This window comes from Chionomys nivalis, chromosome 1 (genome assembly GCF_950005125.1).
Source record: "Chionomys nivalis chromosome 1, mChiNiv1.1, whole genome shotgun sequence".
Classification (NCBI taxonomy): Eukaryota; Metazoa; Chordata; class Mammalia; order Rodentia; family Cricetidae; genus Chionomys; species Chionomys nivalis.
The window spans coordinates 1,523,144-1,540,353 of NC_080086.1; the positions used below are offsets into that span (position 1 = coordinate 1,523,144).

At 44.1% G+C, this 17,210-nt stretch overlaps 1 protein-coding gene across 3 annotated transcripts in view; it reads left to right on the top strand.

Moving 5' to 3' along the window:
- The window catches only part of Ipo8 (importin 8), a 70,698-nt gene extending 56,816 nt beyond the window's left edge, over positions 1-13,882 (top strand). For 2 of the 3 annotated variants that reach the window (XM_057774370.1, XM_057774391.1), the window contains exons 20-25: positions 684-779; positions 2,883-3,103; positions 5,234-5,439; positions 8,034-8,231; positions 10,766-10,882; positions 11,820-13,882. In XM_057774370.1, the coding sequence (XP_057630353.1) occupies positions 684-779; positions 2,883-3,103; positions 5,234-5,439; positions 8,034-8,231; positions 10,766-10,882; positions 11,820-11,842 (861 nt within the window). In that variant the 3' untranslated portion in view covers positions 11,843-13,882. The remainder of the gene's footprint in view (positions 1-683; positions 780-2,882; positions 3,104-5,233; positions 5,440-8,033; positions 8,232-10,765; positions 10,883-11,819) is intronic. The other variant, XM_057774380.1, reaches the window with a different exon arrangement.
- The last annotated feature ends 3,328 nt before the right edge of the window (positions 13,883-17,210 follow it).

A 17,210-nucleotide genomic window follows, 5' to 3' on the forward strand; every position in this document is an offset into this window, starting at 1 on the left:
CAACTCCCTGTGATTCCTTCTCTTCCAGACTGGTGTCCTGTGTCCTCCCACACCTCAGTCCTTTGAACGTTCATGCCTGCTCCCCTTTCTGTGACCCAGTCAGTTTTCTTAGGGTTGTGTACACGAGCACTGGCGTCTTGCCAATGGCTACACCTATGAAGAAAATATCTCTTCCTTAGCAACAATTCTGGGCTTTTTGACCCTATTTAGCCCTAAGACATTCGAGAACCCCACTTTTTATCACTGGGCTGCTGCTTAGTAACCAGGTTTCAGAGCTTCTGTGTTGATCCAAGTTTGAACTCTGTGGCTCCACAGCCTGTTTGTAAATTACCTTTTTTGCAAACAAAGATCAGACAGGCTTTGGGCTCAGAGAGAACTGCCTGCCTCAGCCTTCCAATGCTGGGATTAAAGGTGTGCACTGCCACACCCGCCTAGCCAGTTTCTTTTGTAAAAACTGTGATCCCTGCAGGGTTGATGGCATGGGCCCTTAATCCCAGCACTTGAAAGGCAGAGACAGGTGGAGTTCTCTGAGTCTGATGCAGGCAGTCCACACAGTGAGTTCCAGGCCAGCCAGGGCTGCATAGAGATCCTGTCTCAAAAATCAACAAAAGCTTATTTCTGTGTCTGAATTCACAGGGGTTTGCTTCCTCTGACACCCATGCTGAGCTAACTTGTCACTCTAGGTCCTGTGTGGAGACTCGGGAGAGGACGCCGAGTGCCATGCCGCCAAACTCCTGGAAGTCATCATCCTCCAGTGCAAAGGAAGGGGAATTGACCAGGTGATACATATTAGAAAAGCCTTCTCCTGGACACTTATGTACAAATGTCCATGCCTGACTGATACTCATATTTTGATGGAAAGGTAAAAAGGCAGCCATAGTGTGTGTTTGCTGATGCAAATCCTATTTGAATGATAGAAAAAAAAGATTCAGAAACATTCATGGCAATGGTAACAATAACATTACAATAACAATAACATTGCAATAACAATAACATTACAATAACAATAATGCAATAGAGCGTATGCAATAGAGAGTAGGGATCATGTGGGCTAGCTCCTGCTCCGAGCAGTTAAACAGAGCCCTCGCTCAGAGAAAGGACAAGGGCAAAGGCCGGGGTTCGGTTGCTGAGTGTGCTACCAATGAGCGGGTCTTCTGTAGATGAGCGAGGAGGCTTGGGGAGAGCAGTGGGAAAGGAAGAGCAGGATCTGCAGCAGGGGCTCCTGTAGAAGGCACTAGGTGAGAGCTGGGTAAGGGCAAACACCTTGGTTTGCCTGCGGAACCTGTCCTGGGTAAGGAGGCCACGGGCAGCAGCAGGTAGGAGCAGGCCCGTGCTACCCACACTTACTGCCTGCAGGTGGTCATAGATGTTCATTAAACAAGTTTTCTAGGGCCAAATCTAGGGAAGATGAGCCACACAAAAGTCGACAGATTCCATTGCTGTGCGATTGTCTGGAGAGTGTCTAGGAAGCTGGGTTTATATTGTTTCCAAGTTAACTGTGGAATGGTTTTGCTTTCTAAACCCTAGGGCCTATTGATTGTCTTGAAAGGACTTGTCTTGATATAGAAAGATGGGATGTGAAAACCTCTGTCCGGTGACTATCTCATCACGAACTTAGGAGAGTTGTATTGGGTGGGAAAGGGTGACAGCTTCAGTTTGGAGGGGTGTGGTAAGTAGGAAGGAGCTGGATAAGTGCCTTCATCTGGACCAACCTTGTATAGTCAGCGAGAGTCTGCAGCGTAATACAGTGAGTGTGCTAGTCCTGGGCTGCAGAGGGAAGCTCATGACTGTGCCAGCGAGCTGAGGACTGTAGTTGATGGAATGTTGGTGTGGACACCGCATAGCACCCTCAGCCAGGCCTGGACAGTGCTCCTCTGGGCTTCCTGTCAGCTAGAGGGAGGGTTGGTGTATCTCCTCTGGGATGCCAGTGCTGCTGCTGCTGGTCTTTCATTCATTTATTTATTTATTCGTTTCTTATTGGATAATGTATTTCTATGAATATATTTTCCTAAGTCGCCAGTCTTCTTTTAATTTAATGGAAGGGATAATTGTTATATTAATTTTAAAACCTAAAGGTTTCTTTAACTATCATATGGCTTTACATATGATAGTAAATTCGTTAACTTTAGTTTTGAAACATGTCAGAAAGTTGGTTTTTTGTTTTTTGTTTTTTAAGCAGGGAGGTTCTTGAGACAGGGCTTTTCTAAAACTTGCTCTGTAGACCAGGCTGGCCTCAACTCATAGATCCCCCTGCCCCTGCCTCCTGAGTGCTAGGATTAAAAGCATGCACCACCATGGCTGGCTTTCCTTGTGATTTTACTGATTTTTAAATAATTATTTCACCATGACTTGTGATTCTAATGTAGATATCAGACATGTGTGACACAATCCAGTCCAGTAACAGTGAGTGTCCAAATGAGAAATACATGCTCGAGTTAGCATTGTAGTCAGGGACCCACAGTGTCTTTGTTTTCCCATCATTTTTGAGCTTTCATGTGTAGCAGTAAGATTTTGTTTTTCAAGAGACAAATGGATCATGTCATAGTCGCATTCATTTATTTCCAAATTGGCATCAACCCTACGTTTGTCATTTACCTTGAACATGGAAGTGGCTGAGTGAAGGAGCTGTTTCAAAGGTGAAGCTCACAAGCTATTTCCTGCTGGCTGCAGTGTGGACATAAAAGGGAATGAGACTGTCAACTTTTTGTCTACTTAGTCTCTTGGTTTGGGAATATATGTCTTTAAATATCCTACACCCAGTTGAAATAAGCACTTTATTTAGTCACAAAGACAGATTTATTGGGGACACAGCCAGCATCAGCCTTCGGGAAGGCTCTTGGCTGCAGCGTGTGGGTGACTCTTGCTTCTGTCCCACCCTCCAGTGTATCCCGCTGTTCGTTCAGCTTGTTCTGGAGAGACTGACCCGTGGGGTCAAGACCAGCGAGCTGCGTACGATGTGTCTCCAGGTGGCGATCGCTGCCCTCTACTATAGCCCTGAGCTGTTGTTCCACACTCTGGAGCAAGTCCAGCTGCCACACAACCCGGGACCTGTCACCTCGCAGTTCATAAACCAGTGGATGAACGACACGGATTACTTCCTTGGGTATGTGTGTGCCCTGTTGGTTTTACATGAACAACACGGATTACTTCCTTGGGTATGTGTGTGCCCTGTTGGTTTTACATGAACAACACGGATTACTTCCTTGGGTATGTGTGTGCCCTGTTGGTTTTACATGGCCTTGATGTTTTGGGAAGTTTAGTTTTTAAAACAGGGTTGTGTTGAGGGATATATTTATATCTTGGGGACTATTTTTAGTGTATTATTATTTAAATTTTTGAAAATTAGGAATATTTAAAAAGATACTCTGTATCTGTGCCAGTGTATGTGTGTGGGTACAACGTGTCATGCGTGTGTGTAGAGGATGTCTGAGCACAGCTTTTAGGAGTGATTTTGTTCTTAAATCATGTGGGTCCAGCACCTTTACCTGCTGATCCATCACTTTAATCCAGAAAATTAGGAATGTGTTTTGAAGTATAACCTGATGGAAAGATACATTATATAGTATATAATATAGAATAGTTGTTTTTAATTTTGTTTTCAAGACAGGTTTCATGTGCCCAGGCTGGCCTTGAATGCTTGATCCTCCTGCCTCTACCTTCTGAGTACTGGGCTCGTAAGATTCAGTTTTATTCATGTATATGTGTGCATCTCTGTGGATGCTTACCGTGTGTATGAGTCATGTGTGTGTGTGCATCTCTGTGGATGCTTACCATGTGTATGAGTCGTGTGTGTGTGTGTGTGTGTGTGTGATCTCTGTGGATGCTTACCATGTGTATGAGTCGTGTGTGTGTGCATCTCTGTGGATGCTTACCATGTGTATGAGTTTTGTGTGTGTGTGTGTGTGTGTGATCTCTGTGGATGCTTACCATGTGTATGAGTCATGTGTGTGTGTGTGTGTGTGCGTGTGAGATCTCTGTGGATACTTACCGTGTATATGAGTCATGTGTGTGTGTGTGTATCTCTGTGGATGCTTACCGTGTGTATGAGTCGTGTGTGTGTGTATCTCTGTGGATGCTTACCGTGTGTATGAGTCATGTGTATGTGTGCATCTCTGTGGATGCTTACCGTGTGTATACTATGCAGGGTGGGTACCCTCAGAGGCCGGAAGAAGTGTTGGGTCCTCTGGAGCTGGTGTTGTGGGTCCTGGGCATCAATCTCAAGTCCTCTAGAAGAACAGCAATTGCTCTTAACACTGAGTCCCCCCACCCAACTTTTGTCTTAATTTTTGATGTCTTTAAACAAAGGAAATAATTTCATAGAAAGATATGTCTAACATAAAATAACCAATCATTTTTACCTTTGGAATTATAATTTTCTTATCTGTCGGTAGATGTAGTCACCTAGCATGCTGACTCTTTGAAATACGGTTTGGCACCTGGGGTTGGTGTGGATGGAGCATCTCTGCAGAGAGAGCACTGTCTGGAGAGCCCTTCATTTCTCCCGTTGTATAGCTCTGACAACCTCAGATACAGTTCTTTCATTAATCATAAGTGGCATTAAAGCAAGATGACTCCTATACGCCCTTCCCCTATAAAAATCAAGTCTTTTTATAGAGCTTAGGCTGGCCTTGGAATTGCTCTATAGTTGAGATTTATCTGGAGTTTACAGTACCCCTGCCTCAGCCTCCTCAGTGTTGTGGTTATAGGTATGATCCACCACACCTGCCTCCTTGACAGACTTTTTTGTGGTAAGAGCTGGTTGATTGGTTTGTTTGTAGAATTTGGTTTATAAGGATTTTACTTGTTTTAGTTTTTTTAGAGCAGTGGTTCACAACCTCTTTGACTGACCCCTATCTCCAAAATAATAAATAATGATTCATGACAGTAGGAAAAGTACAGTTATGAAATAACAGTGAGGCTGGGCGGTGGTGGCGCACGCCTTTAATCCCAGCACTTGGGAGGCAGAGGCAGGCGGATCTCTGTGAGTTCGAGACCAGCCTGGTCTACAGAGCTAGTTCCAGGACAGGCTCCAAAACCACACAGAAACCCTGTCTTGAAAAACCAAAAAAAAAAAAAAAAAAAAAAAGAAATAACAGTGAGATTAGTTTATGTTTGGGGGTCCCCACAACACGAGGAGCCGTACTAAAGGGTCACGGCACTATGGAAGGTTGAGAACCATGCCTCTAGAGTTTGCCCTGTGTGACCGCATCTGCATGGTTTTCAACACTCGCAGACACCACGACCGGAAGATGTGTATAATAGGACTGAGCATCCTCTTGGAGCTGCAGAACCGACCTCCTGCTGTGGACGCCGTGGCTGCACAGATCCTGCCCTCCATCCTCTTCCTGTTCCTCGGCCTGAAGCAGGTCTGTGCAACACGGCAGATGGTCAGCCGTGGAGATCCCGCAAAAGCACAGAAAACCGACATGGAGGAAGATGGTAAAGCCTGCTTACGATTTGTACTATAGTGGATTTTGCTTTGTAAAAATAATTTATAATTAATTTGTTACTATAAAAATTAAACTATTTTATATGCATGAGTGTTTGCCAGGAGGCATGGTCGTGTACACTATATATATCTGGCATCTGTGGAGGCCAGAAAGAAGTGTTGAATCTTCTAGAACTGAATTTAGATCATTGTGAACGAGACCAGAAGGAGGCGTTGGATCTCCTAGAACTGAATTTAGATCACTGTGAACCAGGCCAGAAGGAGGCGTTGGATCTCCTAGAACTGAATTTAGATCACTGTGAACCAGGCCAGAAGAAGGCATTGGATCTCCTAGAACTGAATTTAGATCATTGTGAACCAGACCAGAAGGAGGCATTGGATCTCCTAGAACTGTATTTAGATCATTGTGAACGAGACCAGAAGGAGGCGTTGGATCTTCTAGAACTGTGTTGTAATATGAGCGGCAGGGCTGCGTCCCCGGCACCCAGCCGCCCACATGGCTAGCTTATGAACCAAAATAATTACACGGAAACTGTATTCTTTTAAACACTGCCTAGCCCATTAACTCCAGCCTCTTATTGGTTAGCTCTTACATATTGATCTAACCCATTTTTAATATTTTGTGTAGCACCATGATCTGGTGGCTTACCAGGGAGATCTTAACCTGCGTCTGTGTCTGGTGGGCGAATCATGGCGACTCACCTGACTTGGCTTCTTTCTCCCAGCATTCTGTCTGTTTACTCCACCCACCTAAGGGTTGGCCTATCAAATGGGTCTAGGCAGTTTCTTTATTAATTAACCAATGAAAGCAACAGAACTGAATTTAGATCATTTGTGAACCAGGCTAGAAGGAGGTGTTGGATCTCCTAGAACTGAATTTAGATCACTTTGAACCACCATGTGGGTTCTGAGAACCAAACTTTGGTCATCTGCAAGAGGACCACTGAGCTTAGCCCCAGATTCTGCTTTAAAAATGTTAAAAAATTATAATTATACTTGTGTGCATGTGTGTGGAAGTCAGAAAACAGGTTACTGGGTCTTGGGATTGAACTCAGATCTTCAGGCTTGGAGGCAAGTACCTAACTCACTGAACCATCTCACTGGCCTCTGCTTTCTTGTTTTTTGAGACAGGTCTTGCTTTGTAGCTCAGACTAGCTTTAAACTCACGATTCTCCTGCCTCCGTCTCCTGTGTGCTAGGACTGTGTGTGTGCACTGTCATTTCTGACTTGGATTTTGATTGGAATGTGCTTCCTTTATTTCAGCCTGTTTGTGATCATTAAACAGATTGATATTCTTTGGCCTGTGACACATTTATACTGGGCCTTGCGTGACTTACAGATTTTATCGTGTGGAGTATGTTTAGATCTGTGCCCCTTGATGCTTAAAACTCTGTGACTTCTAAGTGAAGCCTCGTAGGTGTTGTTTTGCCTTGAAAAGCATATATATGAGAATCAGATGGTCTTGACCATGAGTTAGCACCTGAAGACTTACTTTTTTGTATATACTGACAAGCTCAGTGAAAGTAGCTACCATTAACTGATTGACTCCCTAGATTAGGTGTACACTCTCAGGATAAGAGTTTTATAGAGATTTTAAAAAAATGGTTCTTGGGTAATTTATCTAAAAAATTAAAATTTCGAGAGGTTTAAGGTTTAAACAAATTTAGCATAAAATGGATGAATGCAGGCAGTTCAGTCAGTCAAGAATCACAGGGCTGGCAAGATATTTCAGTGGGTAAACATGCTTGCTGCCGAGCCTTATGACCTGAGTTCAGGCTCCACAACCCACATGTCAGGGAGGGAACTGATTCCTGAAAGATGTACTTTTGTATCTGGGGTAGACATTAGAGTGATAACTTTTCTAGAAGTACTTTGACCTTGAAGTGTTGTAATACGAGCGGCGGGGCTGCGTCCCCGGCACCCGGCCGCCCACATGGCTTATGCCCCAAAATAATTACACAGAAACTGTATTCTTTTAATCACTGCCTGGCCCATTAGTTCCGGCCTCTTATTGGCTAGCTCTTACATATTGATCTAACCCATTTCTAATATTCTGTGTAGTACCACGAGCTGGCTTACCAGGAAAGATCTTAACCTGCGTCTGTCTGGAGTGGGAGAATCATGGCGACTCACTCACTAGGCTTCTTTCTCCCAGCATTCTCTCTGTTTACTCCACCCACCTAAGGGCTGGCCTATAAATGGGCCAAGGCAGTTTCTTTATTAAATGAAAGTAATTCCTCCATCATTGAAGAATCATTGGAGTAAACAGTAAAGAATCTTTGCTTCTTTATAATTTCTTACTTTCTTACCTATTTATTGGTTCATAGCTAGTATGGTCTTGGGGATACCCCAGACCTGAGAGTTGAAGTCATTGTGAATGGGAACCATTCTGCGTTTCTTCCCATGAGAAGAACAGGGCAGTCTGCAGTTCAGCAGGGTCTGAGCTGCTGGGTTTAAGAGGGAGACGCAATCAGTCTGCTACCGTGAGGAGAAGTTGAGAGTTTAGATAGATCCTGTGCTAGTTTCAAATTTCTGGATTACTTCATTGTCCTTGTTTTCACTCTTTATATGATTGGATCCCCAGAGGAGATCTCCAGTGAGGAGGAGGAGACGAACGTCACAGCTACAGCCATGCAGTCGCACGCCGGCAGAGGCGAGGAGGAGGATGACGAGGACTGGGATGAAGACGTGCTGGAGGAGACGGCCCTGGAGGGCTTCAGCACCCCGCTGGACCTCAACAACAGTGTGGACGAGTACCAGTTCTTTACACACGCTCTACTGAGTATGTCTTCGCCTCCCCCACCTCCGTTCCTCAAACCTGAAGACTTTTTTTTTTTTTTTTGATTTTTTGAGACAGGGTTTCTCCGTAGCTTTTTGATTCCTGTCCTGGAACTAGCTTTTGTAGATCAGGCTGGCCTCGAACTCACAGAGATCCACCTGCCTCTGCCTCCTGAGTGCTGGGATTAAAGGCGTGCGCCACCACCGCCTGGCTTTGAAGACTTTTTTTTAAACATCTTTAATTTCTTCCTGTTAGAAGGTGTTTTGGTATCTGCCCCCATATTGGTATAGACTCTTTAAGATTTTTTCTTTGGCTTTAGAAATATCCAAACACATAAAGGTTAGAACAGGAACCCGAAAGCCCCCCTAAACTCCCATTGCCGTAGCAGCAGCATCAGGCTGAGCCTGCCACCCATATTCACAGACGTCATTTTAGGCACAAGTGTCTACATGTTGTGCTTGGTCTCAGACAAGAATGGCCTTTTTTTCTCTTTCACAGCTGAGATTTTATTGGTTGAGGTGCATGCCTTTAATCCCAGCACTCAGGAGGCAGAGGCAGGCTGATCTCTCTGAGTTCAAGGACAGGCTCCAAAGCTACACAGAGAAACCCTGTCTCAAAAAACCAGGGGTTACTGTATATGGCTGTAAACACTGGGTGGCAGGAGTTGGGAGGAGCTGTGGTAGACACTGTCTGCACACATTGTCAGTGTTGGCACATGGGCCCCAGGAAAGTTTTGCCGTTCTCCGAGCCTCATCTGGGGAAAACTGCCACTCCCATGGGACCGAGGCACTGGGGTCCTTGACTTAGCTCATGGCAACAACATGCATTCAATCCAGAGCTGCAGTTGCTTCCTACAAAAATAAAGAATAAGCGAATGAAATCCTTTGCAAATTATTAATCTAACCGTTATACTGAAAACAATTTTTAGTTAATGTCTGTTATTTGCTTTATGGTTAAATAGTAGTTCTGTGATTATGTTATCTTTTTTTTTTAAGACAAAATTTCTTTATTTGTATATCTGTACCTTTATATTTATCTTTAAGTTCTATAATTTCTTTTTTTATTTCTCTATTCAAAAATTTACACTTCCTCTCCTCCTCCCAATCCCCTCCCGCTCCCCCACTCCCCCTCCTCCCTTCCCCTCCCTGCTTGAGAGAAGTCAGGGAACCCTTCCCTGTGGGAAGTCCAAGGCCCTCCCCTCTACATCCAGGCCTAGGAAGCTGTGCATCCATATAGACTAGGGTCCCAAAAAGCCAGAACATGCCATAAAAACAAGTCCCAGTGCCTTTATCAATGGCTTCTCAGTCAGCCCCCATTGTCAGCCACAATCAGAGAGTCGGGTTTGATCCCATGCTCCTTCAGTCCCTGTCCAGCTGGATTTGGTGAGGTCCCATTAGAACAGGCACACTGCCTCAGTGGATGGACCAGCCCCTCGCGGTCCTGACTTCCTTGCTCGTCTTCTCCCTCCTTCTGCCCTTCAACTGGACCTCTTTCATTTCTACTATTGGATGTTTAAAATTCTCATGTGTGCATCCTATTTTTGCCAAGTAGGCAATGCCAACACAATACACCAGCATTATTTGGTTCTGACAGTGCAGGATTGCTGTCAAAGCCAGCCGTGGAGCTAGAAATAGGAAAGTGTGCTCCAGGATGGGCACCCTGACCTCGGCAGGAACTCTCGGGTCCGTACAACCTGAACATGCTCGACAGTCGAGACGCTTCTCTCGAGGGTTGCACAGCTATCTGTTGACAAACTCGACTAGACCACTAAGGAGCCTCTGAGGAGTTCTGGGAAGGGGGACATAGGACTGCGGGCGACTGCTGTGAACGTGGGCTCTTTCTGCCCAGGGCAGAGTGGCTCTAAGCTGCTGACCTATTATGGTATTTTACTTCTGGGAGTAATTAGGTTTGAAGTGCAAGATCTCCGGGATCCCAGACAATGTGAGATTGTTAGATCAGGAGTAGAACAGTAATCGATGAGAAGAGTGTGTAGGTGGAGGACTTTAAGAGACAGGCAGAGGGTTTGATGTGGGGTGGGAAGGCTTCGCAGTGGTTTCCTGAGAGACCAGTAGAGCTCTAGTAAGTGAAATGGGAAGTTGAGAGCATTTAGAAAGAAAATGTTAAACTTTGTTTCAGTTGTGTTAAATTTGAAGGGTTTAGCTGGAAAAGTCCAGGAAGAGAAGGGAAGGATTTTGCACAAGGCTGCAGATTTCGATCCTCAGTGTAGAAACAGCTATTGTGGAAGGTCTTAGGGAAGAGTCCAAGGAGAATGGTAACAGTGAGTCCAGGTGTTTCCCGGGGTCAGGATTTTAGGATGGAAAACTTCAAAATTCGGGGAAACCACAGATTTGTAAAGGGGACTTTAGTTGGTAAATGGGGTCTGAAACAATTGTCTGTGATGATCAGTTTCATCACCCTGTCTCTTATTGTCTGGAATAATTTTATTAAGGTTTGATCATACCACCTACTTTTCCTGAGATAATAATGGTCACTGGCTTTCTTACGTTTTCTCCTCCAAACCCCCTGAAATGCTATAGCTGTGCAGAATCGGGATGCTGCCTGGTATCAGCTGCTGGTGGCGCCCCTCAGTGAGGATCAGAAGAGAAAGCTGCAGGAGGTGTACACATTGGCGGAGCATCGGAGGGCGATGGGAGGTCAGCCACCCTTTCCACACTGTATCCGCCTCGCTTGGTTGTCGGGGCCACCATCCGCCTCGCTTGGTTGTCAGGGGGCCACCATCCGCCTCACTTGGTTGTCAGGGGGCCACCATCTGCCTCGCTTGGTTGTCTGGGGGCCACCATCCGCCTCGCTTGGTTGGCTGAAGAGCAACCCTTCATGATAATGAAGAATTCCATTGCCATGTGGCTGTTCTTGCTTTGATTTCATGACAGGCTCTTGCTGTGCAGCCTAGACCTCCCTGAACTTGTAATCCTCCTATTTTGATCTGTATGTGTGTGCGAGAGTTACTGGTATGTGCTCCTTCTCCTGGGATGATTTGTATGTGGAGGCTGCTTGTTTGTTTCCTGGCAGTCCAAACCCAAATAATCTCTCAGAAACTATGTTAATTACATCACTGCTTAGCCTATTAGCTTGTGCATATTTCTAGCTAGCTCTTACATCTTGAGTTGACTCATTTCTATCAATCTGTGCATCATCATGAGATTGTGGCCTACCTACCAGCAAGGTTCCAGCATCCCTCTCCTCCAGCTGCTGCAGGGCATCTCCCGACTCCGCCTACTCTCTCCTCCTCTGTCTGCTTGGAATTCCCACCTTGCCCTATTCTGCGCTGCAGTAGGCCCAAAGCAACTTCTTTATTCACTAATGGTATTCACAGCCTACAGAGGGGAATCCCACATCACCTTCCTTTTTCTGTCTAAATAAAATGGAAGATCTTAACTTTAACATAGTATAATTATATATACAAAACAGTTATCAAGCAAGAATTGTAGTTACAATATTTAGTCCATTTACATTTGGCAAATTAGAAAAATACACTATCATCTATCCTATCTTTGTGAGTCTAAAGTCTTTAAAGTTAATCAGTGCTCTTGCCTTAAGCGCCCTTTTATGTCTTCCCTTCCCTCTTTTCAGTAGCAGGGAGGCTTCACATCTGAGGACAAGAGCATCTTCTCTGCGTTTAACTTTGGGGTCGCGCCCAGCAACAACTGAAAGGCGTGTCCACCGTTCACCGACCAGCATCGCCGCTGCTGCTTTTACGGAATGCGTGAGGGCCAAGAGGGAAACAAGGGGCCGTGTCGTCGGCATCAGGCAGCCACGGACTCGCTCGCCCTTCCCTTGAGTATGTATTTTTCAATGCCTACTGTAATGTATGAAATTAAAGAAAAGCAGAGTCATTGAGTGGAAAGGACAAAGCATCTGGTCTGAAGGCCAAACACTGAGGGTAGAGTTAGGAATCGGCGCATGGGTCTCAGGTTTTTGCCTTGCAGAATCAGTGGATTTATGCAGATAACAGTGCCTTCTGTTGTACATGAATTATCAGAAACAAATTTTTTTGGAGTGTGTTGCAATTTTTTTAAATCACAAAACATATTTCTAGATATCCTGTAAACCTTGGTTGTATGTCACTTCACTCTTCATTTTCCTCTGCATCAACTGTCAGGCAGTTAGTGTGAGTCTAACTCTGGTTTCAGAAACACCCTTGCTCCTTCGACTTTCTTCAGGGGTCGGAGCTTAGGCCGTGACTGGCTCTTCATAAGACATCCATGGCTTTCCAGAGAACTGCTGTATTCCCTTTTTCGTCACATTTTCCCTCTTGAATGGGGTGATGTTTCAGGATCACAAATGTGTTGATTACGTCGGTAACCTGCTAAGTTCAGGCTTTTCCCACTTCTGGGCACCAGCAGCAGGGGCCTGTTAGTCACTGGGCTTAGCAGCAGGACTGAAGTTCTTACGAATCACATGTTTAACTATATTGTACTGGTTGGGGGCATCCAAATACGAAGGCACATTAAAGTTTTAAGAAGGCAATTTCTGGGGGAGGACTTGGTCGCTACTTACCATTCCAGCCACGTTGGGCAGGGTCCAAAGCATTTTATAATTTTTTTCTTTTTCTTTTCTCCTTCTGGCCCTCCCTCCTTTCTTTTTAGATAGAGTCTTGCTCTGTATGCAACTCAGGCTGGCCCCAAAGTTGCATCCCTCTTGACTGCTGTTGACAGGCCCAGCTGATTTTAACTTTTTAAGTCAGGGTCTTGCTTCACAGTTCTGGCTGGACTGGAATTCTCCTCAGCCTAGTCTGGCCTCAGACTTGCTGCAGTCCTCCCGCCTCAGCTTCCCAGGGATTGGAGTTATGGCCCACTTCAGGTGACCCAGCAGATCTCACTACCTGCTTTCTCAGAGTCTGAAATTTCTCCAGCCTGATTTAACTTGTTCTCTATTATGGCTCAGTTGGTTTTTAAAAATTCTCCAAGGGTTGGTCTTTTGGTCAGCTGGGTTTACAGGTGAGTGATGTCAGTATTGTAGATGACTTTTTCCTGAACTGTTCAAAAGCCGAATATGAACCCCACAGTGCTTTTATTTAGCAAAATGAAAATGTCATCAGGACTTGATGTATTTCTGGATGTGATACAAATTTTGTTTCTGTGAAATGCCTACAGTGTAAATTTCCATCAGCAGCTGGCAGAATTTTCTGGATGCTTCCTGAATTGCCAACCCTTGCTCATATATTTTATTTTAAAATTTAGGTTATTTAATTTTTTTTTAAAGAAGTATTGAAAAGCCATACGTTTCAGAGTGAAATGGCCCTGCATTTTCCCACCCCTCGTTTTTCAGGGCACCAAAGCTTCATGACCCCCAGCAATTAGAAGAGAAAGATTGCATTGTGGGGGATTTTAGATCTTTGAAATTGTTTGGTTTCCCCCATGTCTCATACAGTTTAATTGTAACGTAGGTAATATGCCTTCACACTGGATCTCGGGGGCGCATGGGTTTTAGAGATGTTGCTTTGTGGTGGATTGTCATCTGCAGTTGTAAAGGGAACAGAGACTCCTGCACGCCACCACACCTTGTTTTTGAAGCCAGAGTCATTGTATGATTTTATTACCAGAAGTGCTAACCGGAATGTGATCTGGTTACCTTGGAAATGCAGGAACTTACATGAATGTACTGTAAAATAAAGTGTGGGCTAATTCCCACCAACTGAACTCTGCTGCTGTGTGACTGTTTTCTGGGGTGTGGAGTTGGTAACTCGTTGGCACGTTTTCCTGACTTCCAGGAACCTGGAACAAGAGGGCTGTTGGTATCGATGGGAGAGCGGTCTCCTCGTGAACAGTGTGAGCGTGAGAGTACTGCGGGCCACGGGAGTGCGTCCTGCTAGGCAGATGCTAAAGAGGACGAGAAAGGAGGATCACGGGTTTGAGGTCATCCTACACTGTATTTTAGAGCCGTTCAAGGTGACACGTATCTGTAGCAGGCGGGAGGATCATACATTCAAGGCCATCCTCACCTACATGGTGAGTTAGAGACCAGCCTGGGTGATGTATGACTAGCTCAAAAATAAATGTATAAGAATTTAAAATATTAAAAATTGAATTGAATAGCACACCAGAAAAGGATTATACTCTGTGGTCACACAGAATTCATCTTAAGAGATCTGAGAATGGTTTGACACATATAAACATACCTGCAGGACCAAACCGTCGTCATTTCAAACAGTATTGTGAAAGTATTTGATAAAATTTAGCATCCTCCAATAATAAAAACTTTAAAAGTCAGGTATAGCAAGAATTCGCCTCAACATAATTTCATATATAATATAACACTATATTATAATATATATTCAGATAACATATAATATATTCATATATTCAGATAACACCATATTAATGGGGGAAAGTTGAAAGCCTGCCTTCTGAGAACTAGAATAAGACAAGGTTCTAGCTTTGTTGTTATAGTTCTGAGAAATTCGGCAAGAGAAAGAAATGGCACCCAGATCAGAAAGAGGACTCTTCTTTATTATTATTAGCTTTCTTTTTATTTTTTGTGACTTTTTGTCACATCTTGCATCTCAATCCCATTCATTTCCCACCTCTTTGTACCGCCCTCGGCCCTTGCAAACCAACCCTCCACCCCAATAAAATAAAACTTGAGAAAAAAAATTAAAAAAAATCTCATCGTGGAAGCTGTAGTGCAACACAGTCACACAGTAAACCCTTTTATCCATACATCTTTACTTGCAAATGTTCATTGCAAAGAGTCATTGGTCTGGTTGGAGGCCTCTGGTTTCTGCTACACTGTGGATGCTGGGCCCTCACCACCAGATTCCTCTTGGGTCTCTTGTTGCCCTGTGTCATGGAGATCCTGCAACTCTGGGTCTGCAGGTCAGGCCCCTTCACATGCTCCAGCAGATCCAGATGGGTGGATGCTGGGATGGGCCAGCTCATAGCCCTGGTTCTGGGCATGGATAGTTGCAGGATTGGTCAGCCCACCAGCTCTTGCCCTGTCTTTACCGCCAGGATGAGCTCTGCAGCATCGCCCCAGCTAGTTCATCCCTTGCAGTGATGAGCAAGGGGCGGGGCCGGTTCTACTGTTTTCACGTCATTAGGTTTGGCTCTCCCACACCTACAAGTCCAGAACCAGTTCTACTGAGGCCCAGGTGAGGTGCAGGGGCCATTTCCCAGAATGCTGCGGGCCATGAGGGGAAGGGACAGCTCTCCACCTGCCACGGGTGTTGAGGGGTGAGGGAGGCAGTCCTTCCCCACCCACACCACCACACATCAAATGAAGAGTGGGACCAGGTCTGTGTTCATATTCTCAGGGCCAGCTCCCGTCACCGCTATCAATAGGGTCAGCTCTACTGTGTTGTCCAGGAAGGTACTAGGTTCACAGAAAGAGGACTCTATCTCTGCAAATAGCATGGTTTTTAAATTTTTATTCATTAATTTTTAAGTTTTATAGGATATTTTTTGACAATTTTTTAGTGTAGTATATTCTCATTATGCCTTTTCTCTCCCTCCAATTCCTCCCAGAACCTCCCTAGAATATTTTTTTGTTATACTTAGTGTGTGTATGTGTGTGTGTGTGTGTGTGTGTCCTGCCATAAAGTTTCTAGGATTAAATTCAGTTTTTCAGGCTTGGCAGAAATCACCTTACCTGATGAGCTATGTTGGGAGCTTAGAATGATCTTATGAAGAAAAATCTAAAAAGACACAACTAAAAATCTGTTAGGACTGACAGTTAAGTTGCAGAATGTAAGATTACCTATCAAATTAGCCTATCCATACATGAATAATAAACTAGATGAAAATCAAGAGAATAAGAGTTACAAAAATAAATATAATGCAAAACCTATAAATTTAACTGAGAAGGCAAGCAAGCTGTAATGAAGATAAGCCACTGATGAAAGAAACTGAAGACACATACGTAGAAAGGTGCTCCATGTTCACATTGGAAGACTTGTGTATGTACATGCATGTACACATCTACATACGCATGTGGAAGCCAGAGGCTAACACTGGCGATCTTCAATTGATCCCTACTTTATTTTTTAAGACATTGTCTCTTCTCTAAATCTACAGCTCATCAATTGACTAGATTGGCTGGTCAGTGAGCTCTGAGTATCTGCTTGTCTTCCCTACTACCAATGCTAGGGCATGTGCTGTCTACTATATGATGTTCCTTGATTCCAAGATGGCCTTTGTAGGTGGAGGCTGGTTGTTCTTTCTGGCAGCCCAGACCTGAAATAATTACACAGAAATTATATTATTTAAAACACTGCTTGGCCAATACCTTAAGAGTATTGCTAGCTAGCTCTTATATCTTAAATTAATCAATTTCTATTATTTTATATTTTACCACAAGGCTTGTAGTTTACCAGTAAAGTTCCTGGGCATCTTTCTACTTTGGCAGCTGCAAAATGGTGTCTCCCTGACTCTGCCTACTCTCTCTCTACATCTCTGTTTGGATTTCCCACCTGGCTTTATTTTGTTAAGCCATTGGCCGAAAGCAGATTTATTCATTAACCAATAAAAGCAACACATATACAGAAGGACTTCCTACACTATTTCCCCTTTTCTGTTTAAGTAAAAAGGAAGGCTTTAACTTTAACATGGTAAAATTTCATATAACAAAACAGGTATCAAGCAAAAATTTCAGTTACAATATATATATATCTACTAAGGAAAATTATAATTACAACTATTCTTCAACTCCATCAAAGATACCAGAAGGATATAATATTACCTAAGTAAACAGAAAGCGCATTGTAAGCAACTTCCAAAACTCTAGAATTGACAGAGACATCTCGTTGCCTGGACTGTTACCCAAAGTTCTTCTGTAACATTGGGGCATCTAGTCTTAGTCTACAGGCCCATAATATTCAGCAGACTTTTCCATGAAGCAGGAGATTTGAAGATCTGTTCTGCCTTATAATGACAAAGTCCATCAGTTGCTTTCTTCTGTGTCCTGCAGAATGTCTGGCAGACTCTTTTGTGAAGCAGGAACCCTGAAAGATGGTCTCACCTATAG